The sequence below is a fragment of the Phocoena sinus genome, chromosome 12, assembly GCF_008692025.1.
Source record: "Phocoena sinus isolate mPhoSin1 chromosome 12, mPhoSin1.pri, whole genome shotgun sequence".
Lineage (NCBI taxonomy): Eukaryota > Metazoa > Chordata > Mammalia > Artiodactyla > Phocoenidae > Phocoena > Phocoena sinus.
In genome coordinates, this window is record NC_045774.1 from 54,023,682 (window position 1) to 54,035,925 (window position 12,244).

The 12,244-nt window shown below is 42.5% G+C and overlaps 1 protein-coding gene across 6 annotated transcripts in view; it reads left to right on the forward strand.

Moving 5' to 3' along the window:
• BVES (blood vessel epicardial substance) overlaps positions 1-12,244 on the forward strand; it is a 42,543-nt gene that overhangs the window by 17,456 nt on the left and 12,843 nt on the right. For all 6 annotated transcript variants that reach the window (XM_032651843.1, XM_032651844.1, XM_032651845.1 and 3 more), the window contains exons 6-7: positions 1,273-1,440; positions 2,373-2,514. In XM_032651843.1, the coding sequence (XP_032507734.1) occupies positions 1,273-1,440; positions 2,373-2,514 (310 nt within the window). The remainder of the gene's footprint in view (positions 1-1,272; positions 1,441-2,372; positions 2,515-12,244) is intronic.

Here is a 12,244-nt window from a genome sequence, read left to right on the forward strand (position 1 = left end):
CTTAAATCCCAATGTGTTTGGTTTGGGGGATTTATTGTTTAATGTATTTAATATTATTTAATAGAATAAATGAGTGCAGCTTTATTTTTCTAGGAACACTGACCCACGTTTTGTAGCCAAACCCTCTAATTTACTAAAGGTCAGATTTCAACCACTGACATAAGGAGAGAAGCTGGGTTTTCTGTTTTCTCTCCTAGTAGACATAAATACCTCCTTGTCATCTGAAATGTGTTTAATTTTTTTACTAACCAAGGGTAAAGAGCTCCTTTGGAAATCTTTGCTCTGAGCCCAGATATGACTTCATGTCAATTTAGAAACCTTTATTAACCTCCCACTTGGACAAGCATTGGGTTTAATGTTGAAGATGTAAAAATGGTTTTTGCCTTCAACAGTATTTGAGTTCATATGTTAATTTCTTCATCGGTAAACCTGCACTGAGCGCCACTCAGTGTTGGAAGCCAGGCATTCAGTATGAAGATGCACAGTCCCTGCCCTCAGGGTGCTCAGGAGAGAGAGTGGACCACGGATGAGCTTGAGTTCAGTGACAGGAGTGCCACGTGAAGCTGACAGAAGGACCTGCGTGGGAGGAAGGGTGTCCTGACCCTGAACTTGGAGTGAGGGCGTGGCCCCTTGCCCTGGAGAGAGGATGTATTTAAGGAATACTTAAATTCTGTGTAGTGCAATTACAATGCTTTCCCATTTTCCTATATAATAACACTTAAGGAAAAGGTGTGGTTTCCCAGTTCTGAGCTAACGGGGGGATCTCTGTGTGTGTCCCCAGTGGGCTACCCTTGGTAGGTCACACTCAAGAAATACCTATGACAGAAGGACCCAGAGAAGGACCCTTACTAGCCATATTTATCAGTAACCATCTGGGCCCTAAAACCAATTCACGTGAGTTTGCTTTCTCATTCTCTAGTATAATTATCTGGATATAAAGAAATATTTAGCCATAAATTGTACATCCAACTGAGACATCAGTCTAGCACACTCTGTAGCAGTACTATTGACACGGTGGCCATTCTTCTATCACCAGACCTCACAAAACAGAACAACAAAACTTGAAGACTTTGCTTTCATTTAGTCTACAGATTGCTTGGTTTTAAACGTAATGTTATACTTAGTTATAGAAGCGAGTGTGTATGGATCTTATTTTAACTAATATGACAAAGCATTGCTATGATAATATCCACTAAATTATTCTACTCTTCCCTCCCCCCAAGTTACTAACATCATAATTCATACACATTTTTCTCTCTGTTTCTTTGGCAGGTCACCATTATTGCAGATGATAACTGTAGATTTTTATGCTGGTCAAGAGAAAGATTAACTTACTTTCTGGAATCAGAGCCTTTCCTATATGAAATATTTAGGTATCTTATAGGAAAAGACATTACAAATAAGCTCTACTCATTGAATGATCCCACCTTAAATGATAAAGTAAGTGTTTTTCTGAGTCTGTTTTGTTAAATACATACGTATAGTTAGGTATATCTCCTTTTATGCAATATATATTTTCCTGAATCTTCATTAGTCATATGTTAAGTGAAGTGGGGATGCTTGTAATTTAGAGACCCTTCAGGGAATCATTTCTCAAGCGTGAGGAAATATTATGCAATTATTATATTTTCCATGACCTGGTGAGGTGTCTGTGAATGTCAGGGACCTCCATTTGTGGTGATGAGGTGCTAACCTCTTCATAAAGAGTCTTTCAAGCAATCTAAGGAAGATGATAAATGAATGGAAGAACTAGCCAGTGGTATAGGCCATGGAAGGAGGGGCAGGGGGAGGTTGCAGACTGATAAAGGCTGATCAGCGCCAGCAAGCGGGAGGTTGGCTTTTTAACCCTGTGTTTTCCAGTCTTGCACATTCTACTGGTCAGGTACCCTCCCAGAACGCCCATAAGTGACGAGAGGTATGGGATGGAAGCCTGCGTCCATTCGGTTAGGAATTTCAGAGCTGTCTAGATCTCCAACGATTTGCAGTTTGAGCTCCACTTCCCCACATTTGCTTAGAAGGAAATTAAAATGATTACAGAAGAGAACTTGCAAACCTTGTTTCCGTGATAAGTACTGTTCTCCAGGGACTATGAGTATGGGTGTGTGTACTCTTCGAGTCATCTTGGTGAAGGCGGTTATCAAATTAGGTTGGTGCTTATTATTTTTCAGATTCATAAATAGGCTATTGAGTATATTACATTTTTCCTAATGTATTTGTAGTAATAGCTTATAATAAAAATTACAGCTACCATTTATTGGGCACTGACCGTGTACCGGATAGTCTTCTATTTCAAGGAAAAGTAAATGTTACTTACAGGGAATAGGTGATCTAAGTCTCATGGCACTCAGAAATCTTACAACTTTGCTTTATAGACGGTCCAAAAGTTGGACCACCAGCTCAGCCTTTGCACACAGCTGTCCATGCTGGAAATGAGGAACAGTATAGTCAGCTCCAGTGAAGATGAAGACGGCTTACACCAGTTTCTTCGGGGCACCTCCAGTGTTTCCTCTCTTCGTAAGTTATCTCCACACTGGGATTCTGATGGATATTGCTAGAAAAGAACAAATGACAACTTTGATCAGAAAAGTAACTTTTCAAGTAGCAAGTGTTTGGCAACCTAAAGGTAACAATAAAAATAATCAAAACTTTTCTAGCTTTTTTTTTTTTTGGATTGCACATCAGTTAAAATCCAACTCTAGAATGCTTATTTCCATTTCAGAAACTGTCCACTTGTTTTGCCATATGCTTTTCTCAAACACCGGTTCAGTAGAATAGTATGAACGAGTCCATACGGTTTGCTGGGTATCCAAGCCTTGTTGTTTTCATGATTTTAGTGGAAGCCTAGGCCCAGCATCGTGTTTAAAATGGTAGGACGCAACAGCTGGAGGTTGTACAGCCAGCTGTTATCTCAGTGTGACCACCAGAAGTTAACAGGTGAGTGGGTAACGGAATTTTCCTGAAGATGAAGAAGGCCACTCAACACCCCTGTGAGTCTCCTCATTCACACCAAGAGGCAAGTTTTCCAAGATTCCACTATAGTTTAAATTGTTTAAAAACATTTTAAATAATACTAATGGCACAGATGTTGAAGATTAAATGCTTAACATTAATGCTTAAAATTATTTTAAGAATTATTCCAAGAAAGGTAGTATAAGACTGTGGAACAAATTCACGGGAAAGAGCAGACAGGCAGACAGATTCTCTCACTGCATAAGCTAAAAATTATTAATCTTTACAATTGTATGTTAATCCAAGGTAACTTTTAAGAAAATCCAGATACGCATTTAACAACCCTAAGCGTTTATGTAAATGATCTTGTAACTTTGGATGCTTTAGATAAATCGGATTAAGGATTTTAAGTATCGCATAGTCAGGAGAGGCTGGAATTGACAAGGCCATGTCAATGTAAGCTTCAAAGCAAAGTCTAGGCATAGAAATGCATTGTAGGCCTAAAAGAGATTTCAGGAACAACGCAAATGAGAACGTGGAAATGGCTATATTTTATTCCAAAGTAACTTTTAGAAAGTACAGCTGAGGTTGACCAAACTCTGAATCTACTAGCATGTCAGATGTGTTATCTGCCTTGTTGAAACAGTTTGATGGTCGGTAAGCATTTTCAAATGGACCCATCCTAATTACATGTACAGTGATTTCTAAGAAAGGCCAGCAGAAAGGGAATTACAGTGAAATATTGTATGTGAATTATTTTTCCTGTAGAATATCTTTTTTTGTAGTTTTTTTTTTTTTTAGTCCCACAGTCTTGCTTAGGAAGCCCTGAGACTGGGCAGTTTATACTATGGCCATTCGTTTTCTTAAAATCAGTTTTGTTTTTCTGTAATATTTTCTTGTATAATCTAAATCTTTTGGACATTTTAGAAAAAGAAAAAAAGCTTCTCTAGAGTATGTTCTTTAAAGAGAATTAGAACATGTTTTCAAGTTTAATGTTTGCACTGTACTTGCCTTCGGAAACCTTTATTTCCAGGTGTTCCGTGGATGGATCACACACGTTGTGCATACAGACCTGGGTCCTTGCTCTAATAATTCTTAGCTGTGTCACTTGGAGTAAGCCGTATGACCTTTCTTATCTGACATGAGCTGTCATATCTCAGCACAGGCCTGGATCTGGTCACAACTCCTGCTCTGTTTCCTTCCCTCTCCCTTATAGCGAATCGTGAGTTTAATCCAAAAGTCCGTTCCCCACATGGATGATTGAAGCTTCTGTGTCTGTGAAGAAGTAGGCAGCCCTTGGGGGCAGAGGGGGCAACTTTACTTCTCAGTTCCCTTGTCCAGTTGTACTTTGCTGTACTGAAAATGTGTACAACTTGCTTATGTTGTTTATTTACTTATTTTAGCCTTAGGTTTATTAGACAAGATCTTACATATTGATGCAAATGCAGAGAGCCACATATGTGTGCATACTTTTGAGTGTGTGTGTGTGTGTGTGTGTGTGTGTGTGTGTGTGTGTGTGTGAACCGCACAGCAAATCCATGTTCATACCTGCTTCGTTTTTTTTTGCGGTACACGGGCCTCTCACTGTCGTGGCCTCTCCCGTTGCGGAGCACAGGCCCCGGATGCGCAGCCTCGGCGGCCATGGCTCACGGGCGCAGCCGCTCCGCGGCATGTGGGATCTTCCCGGACCAGGGCACGAACCCGTGTCCCCTTTATCGGCAGGCGGACCCCCAACCACTGCGCCACCAGGGAAGCCCCCTACCTGCTTCCTTTTGACCAGTCTTCATTCTTGGCATCACTCCTGCAGTTTAATGAAAGACATTATTATTTGAGCACAACACTGATATTAATTATGAATTATTTAATTCACCCTATCGCGTGATTCATTAAAAACTGGTTAGTTCTTGTTTCTCTTACTTAGATTTTATCCTGGAACTACTGAAGGCTGTTTTCGTTTTTCTCTTGCCAGATCCATCAATATGCCATCGACTTTTCCAAATTACAAATTACATTCCTTGTAAAGCAGAGAATACAAAACCAATCTCTCAGGACTGTTAGGCTGAAATAACGAAATTTCGCACACTTTGAGCATGCAGTAGGCCTCAGTCAATGTTAGGTCCCTAAAACAAGGGCCTAAACTCTTACTAGTCTGGATTTTTGATGGGCACGTGGGGGCAGCTGGGGCAGCTGCTCTCAGCAACAGTATCAGCTTCATGAATGCTAGTGGAGAGAAGGGCACAAACATTTATTGACAATAGCAGGTGTTATTTTTTTCAGGTATTCTCTATACATAATCACATTTAATCTTCACTGCAGTCTACACAGAGGAGAGGTATCTTAGCTTTCACTAGATGATGCAGTGCCAACAGACGGTTCCCCGAATCTCTGGCTGCAATGCTTTCTTTCTCCTTCACCTGCACACTGGATGCTGCTCCAGCTTGTATCCTCCACACTCTGGAACACCAGAGGAGCAGCCGCTGTTTGGGTAAGCTGCCACTCGTGGCATAGGGAGGACAGTGGTGGCAGAATCACCCCACGGCTCTTAAAACTCCTGTTTTGGGCTTCCCTGGTGGTGCCGTGGTTGAGAGTCCGCTGCCGATGCAGGGGAAACGGGTTCGAGCCCCGGGCCGGGAAGTTCCCACATGCCGCGGAGCGGCTGCGCCCGTGAGCCATGGCCACTGAGCCTGTGCGTCCGGAGCCTGTGCTCCACAACAGTGAGAGGCCCGCGTACCGCAAAAAAAAAAAAAACCTTCTGTTTTGAGGTAGCACTTGCCACTTTCACTCATGTCCCCTGGACCAGAGAAGTCACTTGGCCAGAACCACCATGAATGGGTGGCTCTTTAATCCTCCTTCAGGGGCTACACAGGAAGGGAGGGAAAGCAGGCATGTTGACAATAACACAGTCTACCGTGATGAGTATCATTTCACTTTACCGAGAGGAAATTGGGAATATGAGATGTGTACTCACTGTTCCAGATCCTCAGGGGGAGGTGCTGGCAGACAGACATATCCTGTCTGATTCCTCAGTCCATGATTTTAGACCATATTGCCTCTGTGGTTTAAAAAGAAAAGGAAAAAAAATGCATGAAATGTTTGACCGGTGCTTTATAATTTACAGGTCACTTTCACACCCATTCTTGCATTTGAACCTGACGACTCTGCCAGCTGGGCACAGTGGCCGCTATTACTCACCTCTTTGCAGACGAGTCCACTACACTTAGGGAGAAGGTAGTGTTTGCCAAAGGTCACTTCTTCCCCCTCCATCCCACTTCCTTCAAGAAACCTACCATCCCCCGAATCCTTCATTAGGACCAAGCAGTGCCACAAATACGTTTTCTTAGACCAGTTAATTTCCATTTCAAAGAAAATGTTGGACTTAATCGTTGTATGGAGGTTCTACGCAGGGACATTTAAAATTATCCAATAATATTCTCCAGTCAGTTAGCTTTCACATTGCCTCACATAGGTACTTACAGAACGATGAGCAATGCTGCTCTGTAAAAACTAAATTTATTTTATATATTTTCCTAACCAAAAAACTTTGACATTATTCATTCTAGTCATTAACTCAAACGTAGATTTAAATATTAAAAGCCATTTCAATATTTCTCATAATTATTTTTTAAATGAATATCAGGATGTACCCATTCATGGTGGTTCCGGCCAAGTGACTTCTCTGGTCCAGGGGACATGAGTGAAAGTGGCAAGTGCTACCTCAAAACAGGAGCTTTAAGAGCCATGAGCTGAAAAGTCTTGGAATCTCTAGGCTCCCCTTTCCATCTCTTTCTGTCTGTGTTTCAGCTTTTTGTTTTCTTTTGTTTGTCCTATAGAGCAGAGATTCTTAAACATATCTATGCATATGCGTAACTTGGAGATCTCATGAAAGGCTTTGGTGCAGCAGATGGGGGTGGGGCCTGGAAGTCCATGTGTTTATTAACAGGCGCCCACGTGATGCTGATGTGGCTGGTCCCTGAACTATGCCTTGAGTAGTGAAGCTGTAGAATTCCCTGCATTCTGGAATTTGGCTGATTGCATTCCCCTGGTTGTGATTAAGATGTTTCTTGTATTTCCTTGAGGCTCACATAGATTCTGGTGAAGGCTCTACTTTTTTTTTTCTTTTTGCGGTACGTGGGCCTCTCACTGCTGTGGCCTCTCCGGTTGCGGAGCACAGGCTCCGGGCGCGCAGGCTCAGCAGCCATGGCTCACGGGCCCAGCCGCTCCGCGGCATGTGGGATCTTCCCGGACTGGGGCACGAACCTGTGTCCCCTGCATCGGCAGGCGGACTCCCAACCACTACGCCCCCAGGGAAGCCCCAGGATCTCTACTCTTTACCAGGGTCTGGATTCCACTTCAAACGATCATTTAAAGGCAAGAAAGTAAAATAATGAAATAGTCTGAGAAAAACTTTCCTGTTTATTCACTAGCACATACTCCAATTAATTTAACTCTTTTTCGCTTTCCTGTTGCTTCATTTACTTGAGTTCCATGTTTAGAAGTGCGATTGTGAGATAGGATGTCCAGGACGTGTGAGAAGGATTTAATGCCCTCAGATGGATATAAGTTTTCTTCTTTCTGCTCCTGGACCAACGTGCTCATCAGGGTGCCTTGTCATCTCCTTGTCTTTCCTTCCTTACAAGGTTTGGCTCCCTACGTGTGATGTATAAAACACACACACACACAGATCGACTGTACTTGGCAGTTCCATCATGATAAGTGGTGCTGAGCAAGGCATTGTCATGGCAACAGGTGGACATACTATGTTTCCTTGAAAGTTGAGAACTTTATTTTAGTTAATTGGGGTTAAATAAACCTATCGTTTGGTTTGTTTTTGGAAAATCCTGAGTCAGTGTAGGTGATCCAGTCAGAACTCATCTTTGAAAGATTTTGCTAGTTTAAACCGTGTATTTTTTCAGAAATTATAATTAAAATTCATGATTTCTTAGATAGACTATGGAATAGAGATATTTATTACTGACAAAAAAACCTTTACAAGTATTTTTTGTTATTAATGTTAAGATGGTGCTGTGGACAGTGTACTAATTTCGTATGACCTAGATGCACAGGTCTGCTCTAAGCTGAGTTAGTTTGCATCTGGTTCGTATTCTTGGCTGTAAAGACTAGGCAGCATATCTGACGTAATGAGTCTCCCTCACCTCTCTTTATCTATTTTTTTTTACCTGGAAAGATACAAAAAGCCAATACAACCTTCTTGTTTCATGAAATAGTCTGTTCAACCCAATTTGTATTTTGTTCCCCCTGTGAACAACGGTAGGCTTATACACAACAAGCTTTACATAAAATTATAGGGAAAGAGAGAGACAGGGATGTGATCGGGCAGTAGGTACCCAGGGGAAGAGCCCGTGAGCCGTTCTCAGACCCGCCAAGAGGGCTAGTGAGAAGCAGCGCTCCTGTGTAGTCGAGCAGGGTGCAGCTGGGGGAGGTTAAGTAACCTGCTTAGGGCCACTGGGCCAACCCTGAAACAAAGAAGTGGTGAGTTGGTTACAACAGCGGTCCCCAACCTTTTGGGCACCAGGGACCGGTTTCCTGGAAGACAGTTTTCCCGGGGGTGGGCATGCAGGCGGGGTGGGGGGATGATTCAGGTGGTAATGCGAGCAATGGGGAGCGGCAGATAAAGCTTTGCTTGCTCACCTGCCACTCACCTCCCGATGTGCGGCCCAGTTCCTAACAGGCTGCAGATCAATACTGGTCCGCGGCCCGGGGTTTGGGGACCCCTGGGTTACAAGGTCTTGCCTTGCTTTGGCCCTTACGCATAACCATACGTGAGCGTAAACTTGTTTGGGGATATTCAACCCCTACTGCAGCCACTGACACATGCTGACCACTGTCATACATGTTCTCATTTAATCTTCACAACCCCCCAGTGAGGTAAGTGTTACGTTTCCCCCGTTTCAGGTTGAGGAGTACGACAGTCATCTCCTCTGGGTCCTTGGAGCACAGCCCCTCCTGGCTGGGGGACCGTCTCCAAGGCCCACACTCTCACCAACCCTCTAAATGGCCTCTATCCTCATCCAGCATTTTCTCATCTGTAAAATGACTGTAAAAGGATTTTACTGGTTATCTATTTTTAGTCTTTTAAACAAAAATTTTCTTAATTATCAAGTTAATATACACACATAGATATCAAGTAGTAAAGAAAATATCTCAGTGAAAAGAACTGACCCCCTCCAACCTAACTGCTCCCTAAGAGCAATCACATTGGAACAATTTTTGTCTAAAATGATGAATAATGGGCTGTTATTCGATTTATCCTCTTAACCTTTATCTCCTAACCTAACTTAGCTCACTTTTAACTTCCCTTCCCCCTTCTGCTCAGTATGACACTACTAGTTTTTATTCCTTTATTGTTTACCTTTGTAACATTAAATAGTACACTTAAACCTCCATTTCTTTTTTCTCTTTGAAACATTGTTTAAAGGTGAGGACATTAGCACCCCTACCATTAGCATCCCTACCCTTACTTACTCTTTACCCCTGCTACCTTCAAACTGTTGTCTCGTCTTTAACTTTCAAACAATCAAGGTTGATAACATACACATTTCTGTTCCCTCTTTTGTTTTCAAATTGTTTTTAATGTGGTAAAATACACATACTATGCAAATTACCATCTTATCCATTTTAAAATTATGGTTCAGAGGTATTAAATACGTCTGTTCTCTTTGCAGTTAGGTCTTCCTTGCTTTGTCTGTGGGTTGTTTTGTAAAGTTTAAAACAAGTAAATAGTGTTGACATTATGGTTTATTCAGAACCCAATAGTGGGCTATGACTACCCCTTTCTTTAGGTTCCAGTGTCATGATTCCTGATCTCTTCAAAGCAGACTGTTTCTAATAAGTTCAAATGGATTCTGCTTTTGTCAAACACAAACATAACACTACAGTTTACTTCATGCCTTGCCTCTCCTTTTTTCCCCCTGAAGTTTTTTGTCGCTTTGCTCTTAGGGCTGTCTTAATCACCAGATCCCCCGTATCTTAAAGCTGCTTTTTCTTTCGGGTGAATCCATTTCATTTCTCCTTAAACTCTGAGTAGTTATTTCACCTTTGAGCCATGCCTTTTCATATTGCTTTCTGTTTTTACGGGCATCTCCAGTGGCCTCTCTTTTTCCTTATCCTTGCCTTTTTGGTCTCACATCCCCGCTCTCTCAGGCCATCAATTCCGTGTCCCCTTTTTCTCAGACCTTCCTCACAGAGCTTCCCACCCTCGTACCTCACCCCGGACTGGTGATTCTCTGGGTCTGTTGCACAGCTGCCATCCCGGAACCGCCTTCCCTGTTCCCCGGAGTTTATCCACCAGCTCTGCAGCCCTAAAGCTTTCTCTTTGGGGCAGAAAAGGGCTGCAGGACCCTCGCTGTTCCGTAGCTACTCACACCTGTTGCCATGCAGCTCAGGGCCCCGACCGCCCATCTCAGGAGTCGGGAACTGATCTGAGAACCTCCCATAGGAGCCACTAGCCTCCTCTTCCTCCCCGTAATTGCGATAATCTGTATACTTCCTTGCTTGAGTCCCTCAGTGCTGGTGCTAAGTCCCTCCAAGGGAAATTAGGTACAAAGGCCAAACCTACCCTTCTTCAGAAAGCTTCAGTCCAAATTCAGTTTCTACAATTTAAAACAATCTTATGACCTCAATGAAAAGAACCTCTTTTTAATTTAAAAAAGTTTTATGATGTAAGTAGGTAAAGGCAGGAAAGGGGATGATAATCCTTTCTAGCAAAGAAGCCATTAAATTTTTCCCCTTGGGAGGGAGGGAGACGCAAGAGGGAAGACATATGGGAACATATGTATATGTATAACTGATTCACTTTGTTATAAAGCAGAAACTAACACACCATTGTAAAGCAATTATACTCCAATAAAGATGTTAAAACAAACCAAAAAACAAATGACATTTCCCAGCCTAAAAAAAAAAAAATTTTTTCCCCATTCCCATTCATCAAAAAATGTATAATCTAATTAAAATTCTAATCCCCTGTAAGGTTTTTAATTACTTGCTAAAGCAGTTGGCCAGATGGTTCAACATAATAAAAATAAGAACACTTTGAAAGGAATGAAGTAAATGTCATCAAAGTTAACAGAAAAAAGGGGGAAAAATCTTACCATATTATATCGGATAGTTTACAGAAGTGTCACTCCTTGTTAAAAAGTGTATTTCTGAAGCAGAGCGAGAAGTCATTCGACAAACTTCATATCACGGTCCTGTACTTACTTGAAGATCAAACTTGAGGTCGCTTATTCATTCTCTGGAACACATGTGACCTTCACTCTGGATTTAAGAACAACAAATATGTCTGTTTACTTTTTCCTGTGAGGAGAGGCCCTCAGGCCCTCATGTAATCTTAAGCACCTGAAACAGAAATAAGCTTAATAAGGATAGGGCTGTATCAAAGGGAATGTCTCTTACCTAACTTTTTACCACTCTGGATAGCAGAGTTTCGATGGATTCTTATGTAAGATCGCCGTGGTCTGTGTAGAAAAAGCCTTCCTGGGGTTCTGTAACTCGGGACTTTAGGAAGACAGGAAAAGGCCTGGCAGGGCAGCCTGAGCCCATCCTCCGTGGAGGCCCCTGGCTGGTTTGCAACTGCAGGCAATGACCCTCAAGGACGCACAGTGGGTCTTAATCACCAGCTCCTTTTCTTCTCAACTAGGATGCAGCACGAGCCACTGCCTGAACAGGTCTGCTGAGAAGAGACTCTTTTCCCAGATCCAAAGCCCCCCGTGGGTATCCCCAGTGTTGTCACCTCCTGTGGTCTGGCGTGTGTGGAGGTGTCCACTGTTTGGTTCAGGGCTCTTACCTCTAAGTCTGTCTTCTGCATTTGCTCAGAGCCCGTGTTTCTGAGTTTTGGGTTTTTCTCTTACCCTCAGGAGGGCTGCCTGGTGTTCCCGTTCTCTTTCCCACCTGAACACACCGAACGTGGTACACAGCTCAGAGTAAATTCTGCTCCGCTGGCTGTGCCTTTTCCAGGCCTTGCTATCTGTGGAAGGGATATGTACGTCTTCTTGGCAGAATGGTTTTTGGGGTTTTTGTTTTTGTCACGTGGTATAATACGAAACATCCCCCAAGCAAGAGTAACTCGATGGAACCGTTTAACAATTTCACACCTGATAAGTCTGGACTGAAGTTCAGTCTAAGACATTTGTTTTACATCCTTTGAGAATAAACTGTGTTAATTGGCAGCCAGTGCCAATTGGAAGGTGTTGATAGCTGATAGCCCAAAATAATGCTAATTATCTCTTCTTGATTATAATAAACACCAAAGGATATAGTTAACCACTTCTGTCTCCCA